This window comes from Leptonotus elevatus, chromosome 14 (genome assembly GCF_054856555.1).
Source record: "Leptonotus elevatus isolate MCC_2025b chromosome 14, RoL_Lele_1.0, whole genome shotgun sequence".
NCBI lineage: Eukaryota > Metazoa > Chordata > Actinopteri > Syngnathiformes > Syngnathidae > Leptonotus > Leptonotus elevatus.
Genome location: NC_141252.1, coordinates 11,942,398 through 11,965,169, shown reverse-complemented (window position 1 = coordinate 11,965,169; position 22,772 = coordinate 11,942,398). Strand labels below are relative to the sequence as shown.

The following is a 22,772-nucleotide window of genomic DNA, read 5'->3' as shown; positions in this document are numbered from 1 at the left end:
TGTTTAATGCTGCATTCGAGGTAGGTGGGAAGTCGTAATACTCCCACTCGGATTGTCTCAGTTTCTGAATGTTAACAAAAATGGCTGATTCAGATAAATTGTTGCTCGGGTTTATAGCAACTCAGTTTGACCTCCAGCATACATCCCTTCATAATTTCCTTATAAATAAAGGATTATTTTATCTTCACACAGTCAGGGACAAACAACGTTGTGTTATGTGAAGTTAGGATAACTAACTTAATATAGTAATAAATGATACAAGATAAATATGTAATCTTGTAAATTATGTTTTGCCATTCACGTGCTCCATGTGGGTCGCCATTGTCAAGTGACGTCAGATTGAAGCCTGTCGGTGAAGTCAGAGACCTTTATTTTTCCGACTTCCTGGTCGTAGGTCCAACAATTCCCACCTTCCTCGAATCAATGCAACATAAGGGCGCATTTTGCAAACTTCTCATGACCAAACCCAGAAAACAGATTAGTCGTGATTAGTCGTTATCTGGCAGTTAAGGTACCGTGAGGTCATTTTTAGTGACGGCAAGTGGCAGTACAAGACAAAATGGCGCCACCGTGAGATTGATGAAAGCAGGTGGATTTTTCTGCTTAATTCTCCAGAATGGCAATATTAATCCGAATACTTTGTTTAAACTAATGGCCGTGAGTGTATACACGTCACACAGACAAAGGCGGAAGGAGGGAGGGGGAATACAACAACAACAAAACAAAAAATCGTGGATAGGATTTGCACTAGCAAGGTCACTTCAGAGTGAATACCTTGTTTTGGCGGTGTGAGGATAGCCCCATGATAACTGGCAGGATGTATTCTATTTTGTGGCTTAAACGTGTAGTTAAGTGCTGGCATACAGTAATAAAAAAAAAAAGATGCTTGACAAAGTAGAATTTTTTTCAGGCTGACATCGGACAAGAGATTTCTGTGCTCACACAAGAGCAGGGAGAAGAGATCGAATTATATATATGTTTTTAATCATTTAAACTTGTCATCTTTTTTTTATATATATATATATATAAACGAGACGCATTTATGTTTTTATATGAACAGGTACAGTCGAGTAAAATTAGTGTTTGTGTTTATGTGATAAAGTATGTTAGCGTGTATCTTTTAGTGAGTGATGCGGAAGGCAGCCAACAGCACACAGACACACAAGTCCAAGTGATAAAGGACTTTTCTTCCTCTTTTTTTTTTTCATCCTAGATGAGTGATGGGCCCCGCTTAGTTGGCCCCAGACGACCAGCGGCCTTTTCTCTTTTACGCGACTCTACTGTTCCCTCTGGAGCTAGGATTTCCTTTCAGCGTTTTGGAAGCGCATTGTCCTGCTGTGGGAGTGAAGTGACCGGACTGTGCGATGACTCCAGGAAAGAAGGGCCGTATTGTGGACCGGATTGAGATTCGGTTTTGTCTGGAGGGTTGCACGATGACCACGAGGACGGTGATGACGAGGGTTTGGCTCCGACAGGTGTGTTCAATTATTGTTTTAAAAGGTGACTTTTTTTTTTTAATGCATGGATGTCAATAGTTGGGGTCTCCAGCACACGACACGTACGCTTTCGTATGAAGTAGAATAAAATCAAATAGATTTTTACGTAGACTTTAGTCAACTGTAGTATATACTGCCATCTAGTGGGAAGTTTAGTGAACTGCATACACTAAAATGTGTTCAACGGAAGAAAAAAAAAGATGCATTTATTGAATTAAACACAACTATATTGTTTAATTTGTTTGTCAGTCAATAACTCAATTTCCAATAAAGTGTACCGCAATGGTCACCAGTGCAAAAAAAAGAAAAGAAAAAGTCATCAAGTCTAGAAATGCAGCAGGGGAAGAATATCATATCTATTCCTATTACATTACTACGTCACCATGTTGCCGCTATTAAATTAAGTCTCATGCATGTAGAAGAAAACAACTTGTCAATAGATGTATTGTACTCTTAATTGCTGCTGTGCATGGCAGGGTTAACAAAATCCAGCTGACACTTTTTATAGGTTCATCCTTTTTATTTAATCTTATTTTACAGTATTGTAAAAACATGAACAAAAGACAAACGTACCTTAACAAGAGAATGAAAGGTTGCGACCAACAAGTAAAAGGAGACAAACAACTGAATATGTACAACAAGAGGAGCAATCAATCAATCAAATCAACCCTTTTGGACGTTGCTGATGAGTTCGTCACAGAGTTTGGTCAGCTCGTCGGCCTCCTTCGTCTACGACATGAAAACAAAAGCATGTTTCAAAAAAATAGCTCACCACTGATGGGACTTTGTGATTTCCTTGGATTGTTGTACAAGTGAAAACTTGCAGAGATCTGCGTATTGATGTTGTGTTTCCCCCCATGTTTAATCATAGTTAGACATCAATAACAAACAGCATCTTCACATGGATCAACATGACACACTTTTGTCCCACCCTTTATATTCCATCCAAATGCGCTTGACTGCATTTACCTTCTGGTCCAGGTTCTTCTCCAGCGAGTGCACCTTCATCTGCTCGCGCCGCAGTTGGACTTGCAGCGTCGACACCTCCGCCTTGTTCTTGGAGCGCACCTCAGCGATTTCCTCGTTGGCCCTATCGGAGACGACAGCGTTGACGTGAACGAGGCAGGCTTCAAGCAGATCTATCCCAACCAACAGTGTGAGCATTTTTTTTTCTTACTGGCTAATTTTCTCCTCGGCGTGAGCTTTGAGGGTCTGGTAGCGCTGCTCTTCCTTCTTGATTCTCACCAGGTAGTCCTGAGCACACGCTTTCAGGGTCCCCTCATTCTGGGGGGGGGGCGGGCGCAATTGGTCAAATATGAAATTCCATCCACCTTGTTTTTAACATCATTTAACCAAATAGGCGTTACGGACCTTTTTGTAACCTTCAACGATCTCCTTGTACTTTTCCAGTCGTCTGAAAAGGTCGGAGAGGGATCTCTCCATGGCGTCGAGGTCGGTGGCGAGCTGCTCCTTCTCCAGCAGGACCTTGTTCAGCTTGGCCTGGGAAGCGTCGCGCTCCTTCTCCTGGTCCGCTGAACAACAGCCACACAATCTCAGCTACAACTCTTCATATAACATGCATACTTCCTTTTTTTTTTTTTTTGTACTCACCCATCATTTTTGCAATTATCAGCTCAAATTCTACAATTATTTTCCTGTTGGGGAAGGGGAAACGTCAGCTGATATATTAATAGTGCTATTACGTAAAAAATAATGCTTATTTTTGCCCACCTCATTTCCTGACCATCGCCTTGTAACTGGTTGTACTTGGTACACATTTGGTCCTCTTTTTTCTTGGCCTGCAGAGAAAGATGACAATTTGCAACACTGACAACTGCATGCTTAGTAGGTGCAATATAACGCATACACACTTAGCCCTTCCCTTCCAAAAGCGATTTTCTCAGCTCATTGTCTTCAGGAAAGCTAACAGTGCAGGGAAATTAGCTAAGCTTCCGAGTACAAGTATTTACTTACTTGTGAGCCATTTAGTTAAAGGTAAGATTTGTTTGGATCATGGTTTCAAACTCACATTAGGGATTTTATATGCATTATCTATCAAATCAAACATCATTGCTCAGTCTTAAAGGGACGGTTGAATGGGCTTAAAAGTGACAGTTATGCAATACAAAAATGATGTCAGCACTAAAATTCACCCCCCTGAAAAACATAGTTGCGAATTAAGGGCTTTTTGTGAAGACGTTCAGCACAAGTGGTAACAGCCATTATTTATAATAAAATACGAAATCTGGCTTCTCATCTCCAAGCATCAAACGAATGAGGCATATTCAGCGATTGCTCCACTTTGCCACATCCAATATGGTGGCAACATCAGGAGATTCAGCGCTCAGGGTAGTGCAAATATGTATATGTCTATGGTGGCCACTATTCGAGTTTGCTACTTCGACAAGTCAACATTTTTGAATTATAATGGAATGTCATTTAAGTTAATTTAATCTATTAGCAGCGGCAGTAAGTGACTAGGATTGGAAACAGATGGCGATCCTGCTACTTTCTGGTATTGATTTTAGTTTTCTGAGACTGCACTAGTGGTTCTGCCAAGCACCAAAGAAAACCTTTCCACTTAAATGGGGTCCAGCCGGTCATACCTCAGCCTGGATTTTGTCAATGGCTGCATCCATGTCTTTCTGACTGTACTTGAGCACGTCAATGATGTCCTCTGTGCTTGCAGGCTGCGAGAAAGCTGGGACGAGGCTCTCGAGCATTTGGGGAGGCTGCAAAAAACAGAGTAAGCATTTGACTTCATGTCTCCAATTGACACTTCCCAGTGGGAAGGGAGAATCACTCTCAAATGTTGTAAATGAACACCTGTTCATTTGTATTATGAAAAAATTGTGTGCGCGCAAATGTTTATTTTTATTTTTTTACCACAAGCTTCACTATTTCTTACATTGGTACATGTGAAATCATTTATAAATATGTTTAAGTATTGTTGTTAGAAAAACTGTATTTTTATGACTTGGTGGCGGCTTAAGAAACACCTATATCTGTCAGCCAATCAGATGCCAGTGATTGTTTTGAACAATCTCACAATAGGTTCTGAAAAGTGGTTCCAGTGTTAACGCGTAGCCCCGAAAAAGCGCAGTGGAAAAGAAACCACTTAGGGTGGAGCCAGGCTGTTTTCGGGTGCAATGGAAAAAAGTGGCTTTAGTTTAGATAACATGTCTCTCGTGCACTTCATTTTGCTTAAACTGCTTCAAAACATGTTTAACCAACAATTATTTGACAAATTCTTTATGACCAATGACCGGATGATCCTTATTCCAATACAATTGTTAACAGTCAGTGAATGAACGAATCAGCGATGAACGTCGCAAGCAATCACTTACAGGAGCTGCAGGAGAGTCTTCGGCCATCGCTCGAGTTTCAAACCTAAATTGGACAGAAAAATGCAACAGTTTAATTTTCAAATACCAAATGATTAGCTGTCCAGGAGGCGGAGCCACACTTTGTACATTCATACCGTGAAACGGGTGCAATAGGGCGAGGCGCCTGCAGTGGACACCCGGGGCCTGCTCCACACTTCTTCGGGCTGTCCCTCAGAAGGGGGTCGAACTTCAGGTACAAGGACTGTTTGCGCAGTGCAGACTCCTTGAACTTTTTTTGTACAGAAAGTCAATATTTAAACAAAAATATCACATGCGGAATTGTTTCTATAACGCTTGGAGAAATATTGAAATCACTCACGCTGCTTGAGCCAAACTGTTCAAGGTAGTCGATTTGTCCCTCAAAGTTGTTGGACATGACTTTGGAGGAATAATGATAAAAAAAAAAAAACTCAATGAGCCATCCTGAAATTTATTTATATATATATATATATATATATATATATATATATATATATATATATATATATATATATATATTTAAAAAAGGGGGGGGGGAAGCTGAGTGCAGACTAGCTTACGTACCAAGTGAAGACCTTTTTACTCAAAAGTCATTAGAAAATCTGATCATCATGGGAGAATGTACTTACATTCAGTCCCAGGCACGAACTCTTCAGTTACATTCGACAAAGTGGTCTGTGGTTGTTGTTCAGCCAAATTATTTGCAGGCTTTTCAGCTTTGGGGGGTGAACCCTGGTCATGATCACAAGCAGTCTCCTCAACTTTCTGAAAGAAAAAGTAGCTTCTTCATATCTCCGACCCATGTCAACCACGAGAAAACCATTTCCTAAGAGAGAGAATTAATTCTTCAAATTAATATGATTAAATGTCCATTTTGTTATAGTTGCTTGTTGGAGACCAAAAAGTTGAATCTGATAATAATAAATCCCAGCACTGCAGCACATAGCAAAAAACTGAAATTAACTGACCCCCTCCCCACAAATCATCTCTTCCTGTGCACTTCTATCCCCCGTCGACAAGGTGGATTTGTGAATAGCAAACCCCATATGGTACCTGCTCTTGTAGAACTCCAGTGGTGTCTTCAGCTGTGGACACGCTCTCATTGGCCCTGCAAAAAAGGAGAACAAAAGCATATTTAGGAGGTCAAGCACAAGACGAAACTCCACTCGGGTTCTATTCCGTGTTGGCTTACTGAGCAGGCGTCTCATCATGTGTCGTGTTGTGTCGAGGGCTGGCGTGCAGACTGCTTTTGGGAGAGTTGCTGATGTTGGACTTTGTGCCCAAGGGGTTAAAGTTGGCGCCGTCCAACTCTTCAAAATCAAAAGAGTACAAGGCGTCAACACCGGCAGCCGACTTTCCCGCGCCGTCTGCCGGCGCCTTGGTGTCGGACAACGACGCCACCCCTTTGGGCTTGAGGCCAGGTGGTCTTCTGCCAAACTTCTTGGGCGGGCCTCTCGGTTTGACCTCACCGTCATCAAAGTTGAACTCGAGCTTGACCGGACCTCCCTTGGTAGGCGGGGGGGCCGCCGACGGTTGCTCCGAATCGGCCACTTGAGCGCAAGATGGAGTCGGGGTCACAGAGTCGGTGACCTTCGCGTCAGCTTGAGCAGGAACCTCTTCATCTGCAGGCTTTATCTGGGCCTCCTCTGTGGGTGGGTTAGCATCTTGCGCTTTCCTCACCAGGACGGGGGAATTCTGAATTTTGGAGCGCCCGGTTTTGAAAGGATCCAGTGTGTCAATGGTGTCAACATCAAAGTTGTAGGATCCTTTCGTAGGCAGGGGCGCATCTTCCATAAACGCGTCTGTGGGTTTGTTTCCATCGCCGCTGGGGAAGGTCTTAGCGGGGTCCTCGTCAGGTGTGGCGCTGCGCGAGTCGTGCTCGGCTGGGAGATTCACCACCGTGACCCCGCTGCTGTCCGCCGAGTTGACGTTGACGAGGGAGTTCTCCACAGAGCGGATGAAAGGAAGCGTGTCATCCAGTGCCAAATCGGACTTGTCGGCGGGCTCCTCGCACATGTTGATCGGCTCTTTGGCAGAAAGGTCCTTCTCAACCGCGGGCGAGGGAACCATCGTATTAGAACTTGCAAAAGGGTTCATGTTGTCCAGGTTATCAAAGTCCAACTGGTAACCTCCTTTGCTTTGTATTGGCATGTCGTCATCGGGATAGGAAGACAGTTCTGTGGCAAAATGAAATTGTTATTATTAAATTAGGCACACTGTGGGACAGATTTTTTGTTGAGTTGGGTCTGACATCTATTTTTTTTTTTTTTTTTTTGGATGCTGCTTTCTGGGTTTGGTCATGCGACATTAGCAAACTGAGCCATGATTGGTCATTACCCGTTTCCTGATCATGAGCGACGTCATCGTTAGTTGACAGCAATTGGCAAAATGTGTTTTTAAAAAGGACTTGACTCATTATATCGTCATATATTTTGTCCAGAATTAAATTTGATAACTTCATTATTTGTCATGTACAACAAATACCTTTAAAAACTAATTTTCCCACTTGCTGTCGACTGTAGACGACATCACCTGTGCTGAGGAAGTAGGTAACAACCAATCATGGCTCAGTTTGCTGACCAAACCCAGAAAATGTGTTTTTAAAGGTAATAATTGAACATGAAAAATAATGACGCTATCAAATTGATTTTGGACAAAATGTTAACTTTTTACTGCTGATATGGCTCAATGAGTCAAGTATCCCTTTAACAAAACGTAGAGGGAGTAATCATTCCAAATCACAAAAGCATACAGTATAGGTTTGCAATAACAAAATATACAATTTTAACCTAATGTTGGTCAAACATCTCAAATAAAGCAATGTGGCTCCAACACGCCACACACAAGGTTTGTAGGATATGTTTATATATGCCCGCTTGCTTGTACCTCAATCAGGTCACGTTTTGACGCGCTACATTGCATTTCATGTCATAATTCACAAAGTCATGACTCGGGCTTATCTGCTTTCTCAACAAACCCTTACATTGTTGAGTCCTGACCCATTTCGGACTAGCCATCCATTATTTGAACTGCTTATCCTACTTGGGCAAATTTACTCTTAACACACAGGGCTCCAGATTTAACATTTTTTTGTTTTGTTTTTTTAACTAGGAGCACAGAAATGTTAGTGATGCGAATAGAAATTTTAAGGCCGTACATTGCAATGCCAAGGTCAGACTACATAAATGTAGCTTTTGTGTTGCAGAAACATTCAGTTATGCCTGATTTTGAATTATCATCTGGGGTGCTTCACAACCACGACACAGAAAGTCTGGCATACATTTTTTTTGTTACTTTTGCCACATCACGCTTGAATGACTAAAAAGTTGCCATTTGAGTTCGGCATAAATTGACTTGCAAAATCACCTTCGCTCATTTTCACTGTATTACTGTAAAATGGGCCAAAGTGCAAAGCAGAAGTTTGTCAGCAACAAAAAAATATTCAAGAACAGTTATTTATTTTTGTCAATATATTACTGGTCGCACAAGCACTAATAAATGACAAATGTACTTTTAGAAGTAAAAATGTCACCATTTGGGTGCAGTCTGGAGCACTGCCACTGGATATATTTATAAAATAATCTTATAAAACACAAGATAATCTGTCATTTCTCATCCTTGTTCAAGTTGGGAAGAGTTTAAAAAAATAAAATAAAAATATCGGGACAAAAACAGTCCAATTATCTTTGTGTGTACTGTGTACTAAGCCACATTCGAGACGTGTCCCTTCCAACATAAATTCCTGGCACCAAGATGCCACATTATGGCACCGAAAGCCCTGTCAGGTCATAGAGAAATCATAAAATAGAAAATTAGGGCCTGTTAAACAAGGGGACAATCAGTAAAGTTGCACCCTGTTGACTGCACATTTTTAAATAAAAAAGGCTAATAAAAATTAATCGGTGGGGTGACACTACCTTGTTTGGGACCATCTGGTTGCTTTAATGTCTCTTCCTGCACAGTGCTAAAAGGAGAGAGAGAGACAAAAAAAATCAAGTTTAAATTGGTTTATTCTGCCATGGACACTTCATAACTAACTGACTGTACATACTTTGTCAAGTCCAAATTCAAGGACTCTAGCGCTTTTGTGCACTCATCCACACTTGTCATTTTAACCAACTTTGTGGGAGATAGGATCCTTTTAGAGACTGGGTCTCTTTGTGGAGTCTGGAAACAAACCTAAACATCAAACAACGGTTTTAGTAAACGGTAGAAGCCAGTTTGATGGTGTGATCGCGTACCTTCACGCCCTTCAGCACAGTCTTGCTGGGGAGGTTCTCCGTCTGACGAAGGATGGATGGCCTCCCAGTCGGCTGGTCTAGCTCAAAAATGTCCTCGCTTGTGCTGCTGTGCTTTCCTCCTCTGGGGCACACGCCGCGATTTTCATCATTCACCTCAACAGAGTTCATCCTGTGTACACAGGATAAACACGGTTATCCATAACTCACTGGAAGGCCTCAAAACACACCAAGGGGAGGAGGTCTTCGGTAAAGCTGCAGCCAGTTGATAAGAAATATTGTACCCAAATGAGGACGAGTGAAAGCCTGAAGGTCTGCTTGAGAAGGTGAAATCTTGTTGGTATGTAGGCTATTAACCTACTAGACATTTCAAAATGAAATGACAGCTAAAAACGGCTAAAGGTGACTATTTGCATAAGAATTGGGGCCCCAAAATAACACGCTTTACACAATGTAATGTACATTATCACTGTGCATAGAATTGTATACATATATCCATTCTGTGAACCTCTTATCCCGACTAGGCCTTGCGGGTGTTCTAGAGCCTCTCCCAGCAAGTATTTTACACCCTGTATTAATTATAAGTATGAAGAAATAATAGGTCACGTGACATCCTTACTAGTTGAACCCTGTCAAAAAAAATTACATCGTGTGTAACCGACAAAACAAAACGACGTCAGTTGGTCATCATTTGAGAACGATATACCTTCGTCATAGTACGAAACTTGGGCATCGATGTCGTCTCAACTTATTGGAAGCGACGCACGCTAAAACGCTGGGAAAAGCAGAGAGCTGGGTTGTAAATGAAAATAGTTATAAACGTTTAAAAAAAATAGCTTAAAGATACTTAAAAAGTTGTGAACACTCACGTTCGTTTGCTCACACGGTTTAGATGAACGTCTACACTACATTGGCACAAACAACTTCCGTTATACCGTCCCGATAAACTACCCAAACAAGCTAAGGTTAACTAGTCGGTAAATACAACAACTCAAAAACGTGTTCTCTGCCACGTACCTTAAAACACACCTAAAGGCAACTCCAAAGTGTAAAAAGACAGACTGGCGTACTTCGGGAAAATCCTCGCGTTCCCGGTGAGAGAAGACGGTTTGATTTTAAACGCCTGAAATGGACCAATAGTGCCTTGGGAACATTCAAAGTAGCCAATCATGCGAAATCCGGAAATAACACACTGACGACTGCGCTTTGAGCATGAGCACCTCACAACCTCCAAGAAATAACAATGTCCACATTGTTCAACATTCACAGCAAAGGAAAACAGTTTAAACACATTTTAAACGAAATGGGTTGGGACTAGTCTAATTTCAAATGTAATGTTCTGATTGTCGTTTTAGTATTTGTTAAATGCTTCTTTTTTTATTTGTTTTAATCAATTCGAGGTACCTATAATGAATTCATAATTTAAAGTACACATAAGAGCATTTTATTTAGCCATTATTATTTTACATTTGTAATTTTTGAATTGTAACAGCGAAAACATAAACAAAGTTGGATAAAACGGCCACATCTGGCCCACTGTCCTCTTTAATCTGGCCCACTAATGCTTACATCATCAAGAGTCCTGTTTATGGCCTTAATTGAGCAATTATTTCCCCTAAATTTGGTTTGTCTAAACATTTTTGTTTATTCATTTTTAAATTAGGTTTCCTCAAATTTAAATAATAAAAATACTATGAAAATATTACACATTATAATCTGTAAACACTAATTCAACGTTTATTTATTTATTAAATAATTGGTTAATTTATTTATTGTAATGTTTTTAAAAGCTTCCTCTTTCCCTTTTGGCTTAACTCTGTTCAGGGGTGGCTACAGCAAATCCGCTTACATCTCTCCATGTCCTCTCTGCATCTTCTGCTTAAACTCATCACATCAATACGTCTAGATTTGTTAAAATGATTGTTTAATGGATTCCTTGTAAATGATAATATCAATTAATATTAATTGACCAACCATTCTTACCTATACATTAATTTTTTTAATTTAATTTATTGAAAATTGGTTATTTAAAATAAAAAAAATTACATAAAGAGCTGTGTTTTATTACCGAATGGAAATTTAAAAACTATAATTATTATTCTCTTATTATTAAGATAAAAAAATTTACATATGCATTTTAGATTTTATTTTATTAAAGAAGTGATTAATTTATTGTAATGACTTTGATAATAAAACAATACAATCTAAAAAACGAGAATGTTTACTTAAAAAAATATTATGCTACAATTAAAACAAACGATTTCACTTTTTTAAATATATTTATTCCCATTTTAACTTTTCACCGAATTCGAACAGACCATATCTTGAGTTTTGAAAATAAATTGTGGCTTCTGAGCACAATCCAGAAGGTGGCAACATGCAACGATACGGAAACCAGTTGCCGCTGAATCATCAACGAAGAAGAATAACAGGAAGACGTGGCGAGCTGCCCGCCAAATTTGCTTGTAAACAAAGTCGGCATCCTTTTAGTTCGACAAACTATGAAGAATTTGGACTTTTCCACATAACCGCGAATTGTTTTACCCCGCCAACAATGAATTTAGTAGGAAAAGGTAATAAACATATTGATACGTCCACTGAACGGACAGCGCTACTTTACGACTGACTTTATTCAAAGTGTTCTCCAACCAACGGATAAAGGATGAATTATTGGCATACTCTTATTTGTAGTAGTAAACGTTACTTAATTGTACGATTTGTGTAAAATGTAACATGCTAACTTTTATGTGAACGCTATGCGTTTTTTTGTTTCAGGACTTGGCGAGTCCAACCAGTTTGCTGGCAGGTAAAGACTCGCACGGGACTCATAAGAACACAAATCATCATTATTTGCACAATCAAAGTCCAGACATAGACAAACAGGTTACACACTGTACAACAACATGTAAATAAATATACATACACACACACACAAAAATAATATTTTTTACCAAAACATCATACAAAAGCCAACTGTACCAATATCAATGTTACATTGTGCTCTTTCAGCGGTGACAGTGATTCAATCAAAGTTTTCGTCCGAGTACGACCTCTGACCAAGCGCACCGGACTAACCACAGATGGAGATCAGAGCTTGTGTCTCAAAGTCACCTCACCAAACACCATACGTCTGCTCTCCAAACCGGAGCCACGAACCTTCACCTATGATCATGTTGCTGACATGGACACGTCACAGGTTTTTTGAAATTTGTGCTAAATTACAGTCCCCAAACTTGACTGTTTTTGTTAAGTTAACATTATTGTGTGTTATTATTCTTCAACAGGACTCTGTTTTCTCCAACGTGGCAAAGAATATTGTGGAGTCATGTATGAATGGATACAATGGAACTATTTTTGCCTAGTAAGTTGGTAAAATTGTTAAAAGGACACCATATAATGTGATTTATTGGCAACCTAAAAGAGATGAGCACACCCAGTCCCGTTACTTTTCAGACACCTCGTATATATCATTTTACTGTTTAAAAAGTGCTCAGGTGTCTTATTAACAAGTCTCTAACATGGTTTTGACAAAATTCCTCAGGGATAAAAAAAATAATAATACAAATCCTACATACTTATACTGTGTTTATTGTACTGCTAAAATTAGCCAATAGAGAGTACATTTTCCATAATATGTCCCTAAATGTATGAGCTGTCCCAATTGGTTGGCTTGCTCATTAGCATTCTATTCCTTCTGCAGCGGCCAAACAGGATCAGGAAAAACATTCACAATGTTAGGTGAGAATTCGTAAAAATCAGTGTACTATTTGTATAACACAAATAGTCATGAAGTTGTTTTATTCCACTACTAGGACCCTCTGAGTTGGACAACTTTACAGATGAACTACGGGGCGTTATTCCTCGCAGTTTTGAGTACCTGTTCTTTCTCATCAACAGAGAAATGGTAAGGTTGAGCTGCGCCGTTTTATCGCCATGCACATGAAGTACGCATGTTGTTTTATTATCGTACGTGTTTCTTCTATCTTTTCCCTTTCAGTCTCAGTCCAAAACTTTTCTTTGCAAATGTTCATTTATCGAGATTTACAATGAACAAATCTTTGACCTCTTGGACACGGCCTCCGCCAGCCTCTTTGTCAGAGAGAACATCAAGAAGGGTGTGTTTGTGGAGGGGGCCGTGGAGAAGTTTGTCAGCTCTGCTGCGGAGGCGTACCAGGTAGACATTTGTTAGCCGATGAAAATGAACCTTAGAATTATTTGTTTTATGTTTAAGGTTTTTATGCTCTGCGACGTGTAGGTGTTGTCTCGTGGCTGGCGTAATCGCAGAGTGGCCTCCACCTCTATGAACCGTGAGTCTTCCAGATCTCATGCTGTGTTCACCATGACTCTGGAGTCCAAGGAGTCTATTAATGAGGTGGTGAACATTCGGATGTCTCAGCTGAATCTGGTTGATCTGGCTGGCTCAGAGAGGCAGAAAGACACACACAGTGAAGGCTCCAGACTTAAGGTGAAGATTCTTGCTCACTTTTAGGCTCATTAAGGTTTTACGAATTGTCTTTTAAAATTCGCCGGTCCCCAACCATTTTTTCTTCTTAGTTTAAATTCCGCGTAAAACAGTATTTGGATCAACTGGCACCCAAGCAAATAAAGCTTAATTATTAAAAACACAAGGTCAATAATTTTACTTTGTGCATGTCAGTTGTAGATTATTCATATTTCAGCTGCAAGTAACAACTACTTTCATACTAAACTAAACATGACCCCCCCCCCCATAAATTGATTATTATCGGTTTAGTCCAAAACAAGTCAGAAAATAGGGAAAAATGTTAATGTTGTCAAAAATGTTTGCAAATGTCTTAACAAAAAGATGTCTGCTTTCATAGAAGACTGCAGAAACCAGAAAAGATTTACTGTTGAGAGGCTGAAATTGGAGGATTTGGGCATTTTAAATTTAAACATTGACTCTAAATGATTATGATCAAAATAATTGTTGATTTTAATTTGCTGGTTGTTAAGTTGTTGATTAATTGATTAATTTTGATAACTGGTGTCAAAGACCTGCTCTTTTTTTTCCCTTCAATGAGCTGGTCCCATCTTGAGGGAATGGGAGAAAATGTCACCCGGAGTGTGTTGCGTATGTGAAGTCTGCTTTGTAATTTTGTTTTGGTCGCCATCATTGCAGAAAATCCAGCTTCACAGAAATAGAATGTTCAAAATTGAATCAGCGTACAATATTTTGCGAGAATCACCTTTAGAAATGAACTTGTATTTTATATAGGACTGCTGAATTGATATTTTCTGCTGAAATGCATTTTTTTTCTTGATAGTTTTCTTGACTGGCTTTTCTTTCCAATAGTTCGGTCCATGTCTCTCTGACTGGGGGCTGCTGTGTTAAATTAACTAAATGCTTCTTTGTCCTCTGCTTCTATTACAGGAGGCCAGCAGTATCAATCGCTCCCTCATGTGCCTTGGTCAGGTGATCATGGCTTTGGTTGATGTGTCCAACGGGAAGAACCGCCATATTTGCTACAGAGACTCCAAACTAACCTTCCTGTTACGGGTGAGACGCTTAAAAGGCAAAATACCCTTCAGGACCAGTTGTTGTAACTGTGTTTTCAAAGATTGGAAGATGCATGGAAATATTTAATATATTAATTTTTTTACATAAATTGAAATGGGCTGCAGGCTATCACTAAGTTAGGCTTACACAGTGGTAAGGTCATAATTACAATGAATGTTTGTATGGAATACACTTTTAGGCCATAGAAATAAAACAAATAGCAGAGTGAGCCTTCTTGTGACTCGTGACCACGTGCTTTGTGCCATAAACTAGTTCATTGTGCGTCATCCGTAACGTCTAAAATCAATGCCAGCATCGTGACATTACATAGCATTGATGACTTTATGACATTTCAGGACTCTCTTGGAGGAAATGCAAAGACTTACATCATAGCCAATGTTCACCCTGGATCAAAATGTTTCGGTGAAACATTGTCGACATTACAATTTGCCCAGAGAGCAAAGCTGATCAAGAACAAGGTATGGCTGCCATAAAAAAAACATGTTGTATCAGATCAGGCCAGGGTGATTATAATATATTTGTTGTTGTTTTTACAGGCCATTGTTAATGAAGACACACACGGAAATGTGAGACAGCTGCAGGCTGAGGTGAAGAAGCTGAAGGAGCAGCTTGCGCAGTCTCTCTCATCTCAGCAAGCGGATGACGGGAAAGATGGAGGACCAGGTCTCCCCATCTCAAGTAATACCCGCAGCATGTTTTTACATAATGCAATTCATAATTTTCTGGTGTTTTGTCAAAATATCAAATGTTCTTGTCTCACCAGAACCGCCCATGGATACTGAACTTGTCTCCTTGTACAAAGCCAAGTTTATAGCGGCTGTTCGTTTGTGGAAGAAACGAGAGGAAGAGAAGACGGCATGTCACATTTTCAGTTTTTAACTTTGTGTTTTTTAATTGATCTTGTTTTGACCGCAGTGGGATTACACAAACAGCATCATGTGGCAATGTATAACATTTTATTTTGCCCTATTTGTTGTTTTGAGAGAAATGTGGATTTTTTTTGCCCTAGAAATACAACTTTTAAACCACAAAAGAGTTAACAAAACTGTCCACAATCAAGAATGACACTGGTCTCCCCTTTTTGTAACGACCTCCATTATATTGCTCACTGTATTTGTGTATCCGTGCACGCAGGTTCTGCTTAAGAAAGCATCTCGGCTAGAGGAGGCCTGGACTCAGAAGGACAAATTCATCCACTCCAGTCGCCTGATCATCAAGTTCCGAGAGGATCATATCAGTCGCCTGGAGAAAAAACTCAAGGCAGAATGTGGCATACTTTCAGACGAGGATGTGCAGGCTCTCATTGACCAGTTAAAAGAAGAGATTAGCATTTTGCGAGACCAGGTAGAACTGTTTCCAGATCATAGCTACTGCATGACACTCTTTATTTCACATCTATCCATTCTACATCGTTGTGTACGTTTGCCTTCAAGATTGAACATCACCCCAAGATGACTCGCTATGCAGCAGAGAACTACAGTCTCAGAGAGGAGAATCGTCAGCTTCGCTCCCTTGAGTCGATGAGGAAAGCTGAAGAGGACGCGGCACAAGTTGCTCAAGAGCTGGAAGAAGACTTCCAGAGGGCCATGGAGGCGGAGAAGAACGCAGCAAGTAAGTTGGAAATACTGAGCAGAGCTTATTTCAGAATGTTTGTGACAAATCTCTTGCCGCTTCACAGCTCCAGCCGGCGCTTCAATCTCCTTGGCGACAGACGTTTTTGCTGCATCTGCAATGGAGAAGCTGAAAGCTCAGCTGCTTCAGAAACAGTCGAGCCTCACAGCAGTTCTACAGGCTTTTGATGAGTACAAGGACATCACCAAGTAGGATTGATTAGATTTTATTATACAAACTAACGTACTGTAGGTGGGGGTATCCTACTATCTAAAAAAAAGCCAAGAATTTGGGAAGTACAAAGTAAACTGGGGTGAACATCAGCTTACAGTAATCACACCGTCAACGTTTCCGAAACAAGTGTGTAAAGATGACTGATGTGAATGTGGACTTTTGTCTGTGTTTTTAAGGAAGCAGATGTCTCAGTTGGAGTCGGACAAACGATACCTTGACAAGTCCAACAGACATTTGGAGAATATCTTGGAAGCCACAAATGCCTACAAAAAGCAAGAAGTCTCTGAATTGAACAGAATTCATGTTGAAACTCTAAAGGTGAGGTTTGTGTCATTTAAAAGCGGAAAAGTCAACCCACAATTTTTTGGGGGACAATAATAGGTTATATGCAGCCCCACCAGTTTAAATATGGTATTCTGGTTAATATTGCATTAGAGGAATATGAGTTATGAAGCAAAATCCATCCGTTTTAATCCATCTCGGGCGGCGGCCATTTTGCCACTTGTTGCCGAGTGAAAATGACATCACAGTTGCTCAGGTAACAACCAATCACAGCTCAGCTTTAGGAAACAGGCGAGCTTTGATTGGTCATTAACCTGAGCCCTGAGCATCATTGATGTCATCTTCCGTCGACAGCAAGTAGCAAAATGGCCGCCCCTTGAGATGGATAAAAATGTCTGGATTTAGCTTCATAACTCTTATTCCACAAATGTAATATTAGAATGTCATGTTTACACTAGTGAGGTCACATATAATATATTATTGTCAAGGAATGTACGAGTTTTTCAAGGTCATCTTATAGGAGAGATCAAAACCGTTTTCTTTCTTCTGTTACTACTGCTAAATCTTCCTTCTTCATACATCAGATTCTCTCGACACCCACCAAAGCATACAACTTGCGCTCCCGTCTCGTACCGCTGTCCAGCCCAGAACTCTTGAACGGTAGTATCAACAATCAAGATGACATTTTGACCGAGTCGTCCCCTTCAAACATGACCGAGATGGCACTGACTGAAGAACTGTGTCAAGTGCAGGTAATCAAAATTGTTGCGTGGACTAGAATGTGTGTCGCGAGATTCACCAAATTATTTGCCGTTTTTCTCAGGAGCAAGCAAGTCAGGTACGGGCCCAGCTGGGGGAGGAAGAGCTCAAGAACAGCAAGCTAATGCAGCAAATTGCAAAACTGGAGGAGCAGATCCACATCATGACACAGGAGTCTGGACAAAAGGAGGAGGTGAGATATTTCTTCATGCTTTTTAAATCGTCACAATTTGTGATCCAGTTTGGCTGAATTTTGATTTTTGTGCTACTTGAGAGCAAACATTGTGACACTTGAACCATGCAGTATTGTATAAATCAAGCCTTGGGGGCAATTGATCAAATTAGAATAATGGCTTACTTTTGTCCTGATGCAGCAACTTTCAACTGAGCGCGCAAACAAGAACAGAGATCATCTCAAACTACAGGACACAATCAACAGCCTGCAACAAAAACATCAGCGTGAAGAGGAAAACGCAGAAGGTGCCGTTTCTGTCGAGTGCATTCAAAACTTTTGAGATGCTTAATGAAGGTGTGTGTTTCCCCTTTCAGTACTGAGAAGTGAGATCCGAGATCTACGTCTGGTGTTGGAGTCGTCCGACAAGGAGCTGGCCGTCGTGAAGGAGGAGCTAAGAGACAAGCAAAGCGTGCAGCAGAGAGAGGCCAGCCAGCTCTCCAGCAGTCTGATCAGCACGCAGCTCCAGCTTGACAAAGTCCAGTAAGGAGCCGTCGGCGTGGGCGTGGGCGTGTTACCGTTGCTGTTGCCCAATAATATTAATATTGTTTGGGCGATGTCATCATGTCAGGCGAGATTGGGAGCAGCTTCTGGAGCAGCACCGCACTCTGCAGGATTCTTTTGACCAGCTGCAAGCCGAGGCAAAGTTTGATGCCGATCACGCGACACAGCAGATGCAGGACCGGCAGCAGGAGATCAGCGAACTGAGGGCTCAGATTGCTGTCAGTGAACTTGTAAACTTCAACTCATCTCAGCCTAAACTAAATGTAAAATAAGTCATGTCATATGTTTTTCTTTTTCCTGTGATAGGTATTAACCAACTCTCTGGAAACAGAGCAAGAGCACACCAGCACGCTGACCTACCAGCTAAGAGAGAACAGAGAAAATAAATCAAAGTAAGTTCCGGGGTTGTCTTCTTTCAAACAGTTTTTTCAAAAAGTATAAAACGTTTTTCCGGTCTACTTTCAGAGAACTTAGTGAAACGGCTGAGGAGAACACGCGTCTCAGTAAACAAGTCTCAGATATGACCGTGCAAATCCAACAGCAGGTCTGTCCATTATTGTATTATTTATGGGGGGGGGGGTGGACCCTAAACACACATACACACATAAATTCACACACAAATCTGTTCCATAACCTTGGTTGACTTCCAAGTTGCTCTCATTTCAAAACATTTTATATATCACACAAAATCATGTAAAAACATTTTTTTTTTACTGGCATCAACTATATCCATACTGTAATTGTACGGACAGCATTTTAAGTTACAGTATATTTGATCATTGTTTTCTGTACTATAAGTGCAAAGAGAGTTATTCGGTAATAAAAGGTTGTTGTTTTTTATTAACAAAAATGCATATAAAACAAGTACAATGAATCACTTAATAGATGCCAGGGTGAACAGGAGGTTTGCAAGACAATAGGGCACTGAATAGCTATTACTGGAATTGGGATTACATTTTCATGGCTGGATGGATGGATTGCTTTTTATATAGTGCTTTTAACTACGTAAAAATATGATATTTTGCTTTAATTGGCTGCTCCGACTCCTCCTTATACTGTATTATCAACCTTTCATATGTCATAAGTTGTCACAAAAAAAGCCAATCACAACAAACAGCCATTTTGACGCTCACTGAGCTGAAGGTATTTAGCGTTTTGGAGGTTTGTGCATTTGACCCTGTCATTGTAATTTCCAAGGTTTCCAAACTTGATCATCTAGAGCAAATTCTGTGTACTGCCAATGAAACCATAAAAGGCCTGGAGCAGAAGGTCGATCAGGACAAAGTAGGCCCCAGTGAATTATTGTCCTTTTCTACGTATTTCCAGCATTATCAACTGCCCGTCTAAATCTCTTCTGTTTTTGTCAGGATGTCGTCCTAGATCTGATCAACCAAACCAGAGACCTCCGCAGTGAGCTGAACCACAAGGAACAAACCATTGCACATCTGTCAGGAGACAGCAGCGATATCACTGTACTTAAAAGCATTTATTCTATTTCACCTTTATTGTTTACAACTACATCAGAGTATTGCTTTTATCACATGGATGGTTAGCTTGGTTGGTTTGTCATGCAAAAAAAACCTGTATAACTGATTTTCCCAAAAGGATGTTGCTTTGAGACTCTACTGTACCATTACATCAAAGCAAGTGGCATGCATTGAATTTCCAGTCACTGACATTTTTTGGAACACTGCAGCCAAGATTCTCCCAAATCTTTTTTTGTTTCTATGGCGGCGATGTATACCCAGTTAAGTCCATCACTAATCTAGCCTTATGTGACTTTAAAGCCCAAAATACTGTAAATATTTGTAGCTCATACAGTAAATATAAAATAAAAAAACTCAAGTATGACATTAACTGAGCATGGCCACACATATTCTTATGCAACTGCATTCCTTGCTGACAGATTTTTGTTTTGAACCCGTCAGCAGTGGAAATTCATTTTAAGAAATGAACACAAGTATTAGAGTAACCTTGAAGTTCCTTGCCTTCTGTAGCTCACCAATCTCAACATTTAAATTGACCGTGTCTTGTCATCGCGCCCCCAGGCCAAGTACAATGCTGCCTGCTTGGAACGGAATGGCATCAGAGAGCAAAACACCAAGATGCAAACAGAAATCACAGACCTGAAAGAAACGTTAGAGAGGAGGAATGCATCTAGCAAAATAGAGGTAAGGGGAACTAGAGATATATATATATATATATATTTTTTTTTTAAATGTATGTTTGTGTATGTGTCAGGTTGAAGTACTGCAAGACGAGATCGTTTACGCAAACGAGGAGGTTGAACGACTTACAAAGGTTTTAGATGAGCACAGCAACCTCCTTCAAGCTGCTCAAGAGCAAATCGCTCAAAAGGACTCTGTGATCCAGAATCTCCAGCAGAAGGTGATTTGTCTTCATCACGAAGAGAAGAATCACAATAGTGAACACTTTATGCTTGTACAGTTAGTGGCACACAAATAAGTCTGTTTGTCACATGATCCAAAACTCTTGTGTGGCCCAGGTGCAACAGCAGCATGAAGCGGTGGAAAAAAACATCAGAAATGGAGCTCTCAAACATGTCGAGTCAACTTCTACTCCTAAAGCAATACCTAAGGTACTTTCTTTAATGGTCTCGAGAACCTGTGCATGGCTTCATAGCTTTTTTTTGTAACGCGACATTTTCTGCCTATTCAAGACCCCCTGCACCCCGGGAAGCTTCAGCCGGGACCTGAACCAGGTCCTCATGAGCCAAGAGAAGGAACTGGAGAACCGCCGCTCCTCCATGATGACCATGGAGATTCTCTTGGCAGAGCTCAATGCTGAGAGAGCTGCCAAGAATGAGGAAATTCGACGACTCAAAGTATGTACAGTAGTACTGATTTATCATGATGTGCCAAATGTATTTATTATTATATTAATTTATGTTGTTACTTTCTTTTTAAAAAGTACAATAAGTGTTATTTTTCTTATTAAGAAACACAAAGATTATTTGGGGGGTTTCCTTAGGGAGGCTGGAATGAATTATGGGATTTGCAATCATTTTAGGGGGGAAAGATGATTTGAGTTACGAGCCTGGTATCTTAAGGCACCACTGTAGTAGCTTTTTTCCGGGTGCCTGCATGATTCTTAATTTATTTTGAGGCTCATTAATAATGTGTCGTCGTTGTCCTCAGTCACAGCTGACTGAGAAAGAAGTGGTCCGCATGGAGATTCAGGGCTTGCTTGACCAGTTTTACACCGAAAAGCCTCAGGGTGGAAATACAAACAGGTTGAGTTGATTGATTCTTAATAGCACACTGTGCTGAGGGACATTAATGATGTTACTGTCCAACTTGCAGCGATGAGCTCATCAAAGGCATCAAGCAGTCTCTTCTTAAAGAGCTACAAGAAGAACGCGAAGAGAAGGTTAGAATTTTTGTCCCTCTTGATTTTAAAGTTTCTAAATTTCTTCATTGTATTACCGTTTCCGTGTTTGTCTTGTACAGGAAAAAGTGATGCAAAGACTGTCTGGCTCGCAAAAAAAGTAAGCCACCAAGCCCTGCTTTTAATTGAACATGTTATGTTTTGTTCATTGACTCCTTCATATGTGCTCGGGCTTGAACATGATCATTTCCTCTGTTGCTTAGAATGCAGGCCCAGGAGTCCATGTTGGCCCAGTCTCAGACTTGTGTGCAGGAGCTGACCACAGAACTGAGAAACCGCTGTCTAGAACTGAGAGAGCTGAGCCTGAGGGTACAGGATGAGGAGAAGCTTCTCAAGGTCAGAGCCCCCCCCCCCCCCCCCCCCCCCCCCCGCTGTGCTTCATGTATTTCTTTACTGCAAAATGATAGCGATAAGATTTATTTAGCTCACTGCTTTGATACTGTAAGTGAAAGTGACTCTTCTTTCCAGGAGAATGAGGTTCTCCGTAAACAGAATGTTCAGCTGTCTGAGGAGAACGGAAAACTGGTGGGACACAAGAACCACAAACAGAGGATTGAGTATTTGGTCAAGTTAAAGAAGGACAACACCAGGCTTCATGCGGTGAATATTATTTCTGTCTGGAATATTAAACATTGAATGAAGATGTTCTTAATGATATTTATTTTCAAAGGAAAACGAAAAGCTTCGATCAGAGATGAGCTTAACACAAGACATCACTGGACCTTTGCTGTGATCCTTCAAATCTTTGTGCAACAATTTTTCGGGGACAAGAGTCTTTACCATCAATTGAATTTTTAATTTTTAATTTTAAAATTATTTTTGTAAGAGCCTTTACAGTTACTTGATTTTATTTTCTTTTTTTTTTTTTTTTTTTTAAAGATATTTGTCAAACTGACAGCAATGCTGTGCCAGTTTAAAAATATCCTCCTTGCTTAAATTGATATCATATGGGCATTTTACAAGGTCAATAAAAAACAAAGCTACATTTTAACTATTTTCTGTGCTTTATTCCTCTTACTTTTCAACAAGTCTTAAAACTATTATATGCTATACAATGTACAGCACTGGGTCGTGTACAATTGTGTAGCTTGCCGAAGGCTGGTC

At 40.4% G+C, this 22,772-nt stretch overlaps 2 protein-coding genes and 1 long non-coding RNA gene across 5 annotated transcripts; 2 read left to right on the top strand and 1 right to left on the bottom strand.

Annotated features, from left to right (window-relative positions):
- The first annotated feature begins 450 nt into the window (after positions 1-450).
- Positions 451-2,643, top strand: LOC147162993 (uncharacterized). Its single transcript, XR_015097099.1, has 3 exons — positions 451-589; positions 1,214-1,475; positions 2,478-2,643. It is a non-coding gene; the product is annotated as an uncharacterized LOC147162993 (long non-coding RNA).
- Positions 2,002-10,248, bottom strand: tacc3 (transforming, acidic coiled-coil containing protein 3). 2 transcript variants are annotated; one of them, XM_086094990.1, is made up of 18 exons: positions 9,969-10,104; positions 9,806-9,874; positions 9,103-9,271; positions 8,913-9,040; positions 8,779-8,825; positions 6,054-7,038; positions 5,915-5,969; positions 5,491-5,626; positions 5,202-5,260; positions 4,978-5,111; positions 4,844-4,886; positions 4,103-4,228; positions 3,228-3,295; positions 3,108-3,151; positions 2,868-3,028; positions 2,674-2,780; positions 2,466-2,586; positions 2,002-2,225 (listed from the first exon to the last, which is right to left on the bottom strand). In XM_086094990.1, the coding sequence occupies exons 3-18, from the start codon at positions 9,268-9,270 to the stop codon at positions 2,160-2,162; spliced, it is 2,448 nt and encodes an 815-aa protein (XP_085951116.1). In that variant the 5' UTR covers position 9,271; positions 9,806-9,874; positions 9,969-10,104; the 3' UTR covers positions 2,002-2,159. The 2 variants fall into 2 exon arrangements, with proteins under 2 accessions (XP_085951116.1, XP_085951115.1); XM_086094989.1 differs by lacking the exons at positions 9,806-9,874; positions 9,969-10,104 and adding an exon at positions 10,117-10,248.
- kif15 (kinesin family member 15) lies at positions 9,398-22,659 on the top strand. Of its 2 annotated transcripts, none has more exons than XM_086094988.1 (35): positions 9,398-9,439; positions 11,875-11,905; positions 12,109-12,295; positions 12,384-12,460; positions 12,800-12,837; positions 12,912-13,003; positions 13,097-13,273; positions 13,355-13,564; positions 14,492-14,617; positions 14,974-15,096; positions 15,175-15,316; positions 15,402-15,493; positions 15,773-15,982; positions 16,072-16,249; positions 16,317-16,458; positions 16,660-16,801; positions 17,350-17,517; positions 17,589-17,717; positions 17,899-18,004; positions 18,074-18,239; positions 18,328-18,478; positions 18,567-18,652; positions 18,726-18,804; positions 19,458-19,544; positions 19,628-19,732; positions 20,309-20,431; positions 20,502-20,648; positions 20,767-20,859; positions 20,941-21,105; positions 21,419-21,513; positions 21,584-21,650; positions 21,731-21,768; positions 21,872-22,004; positions 22,137-22,268; positions 22,339-22,659. In XM_086094988.1, exons 3-35 carry the CDS (start codon positions 12,281-12,283, stop codon positions 22,399-22,401), a joined length of 3,897 nt encoding a protein of 1,298 aa, XP_085951114.1. In that variant the 5' UTR covers positions 9,398-9,439; positions 11,875-11,905; positions 12,109-12,280; the 3' UTR covers positions 22,402-22,659. The 2 variants fall into 2 exon arrangements, with proteins under 2 accessions (XP_085951114.1, XP_085951112.1); XM_086094986.1 differs by lacking the exon at positions 9,398-9,439 and adding an exon at positions 11,535-11,672.
- The last annotated feature ends 113 nt before the right edge of the window (positions 22,660-22,772 follow it).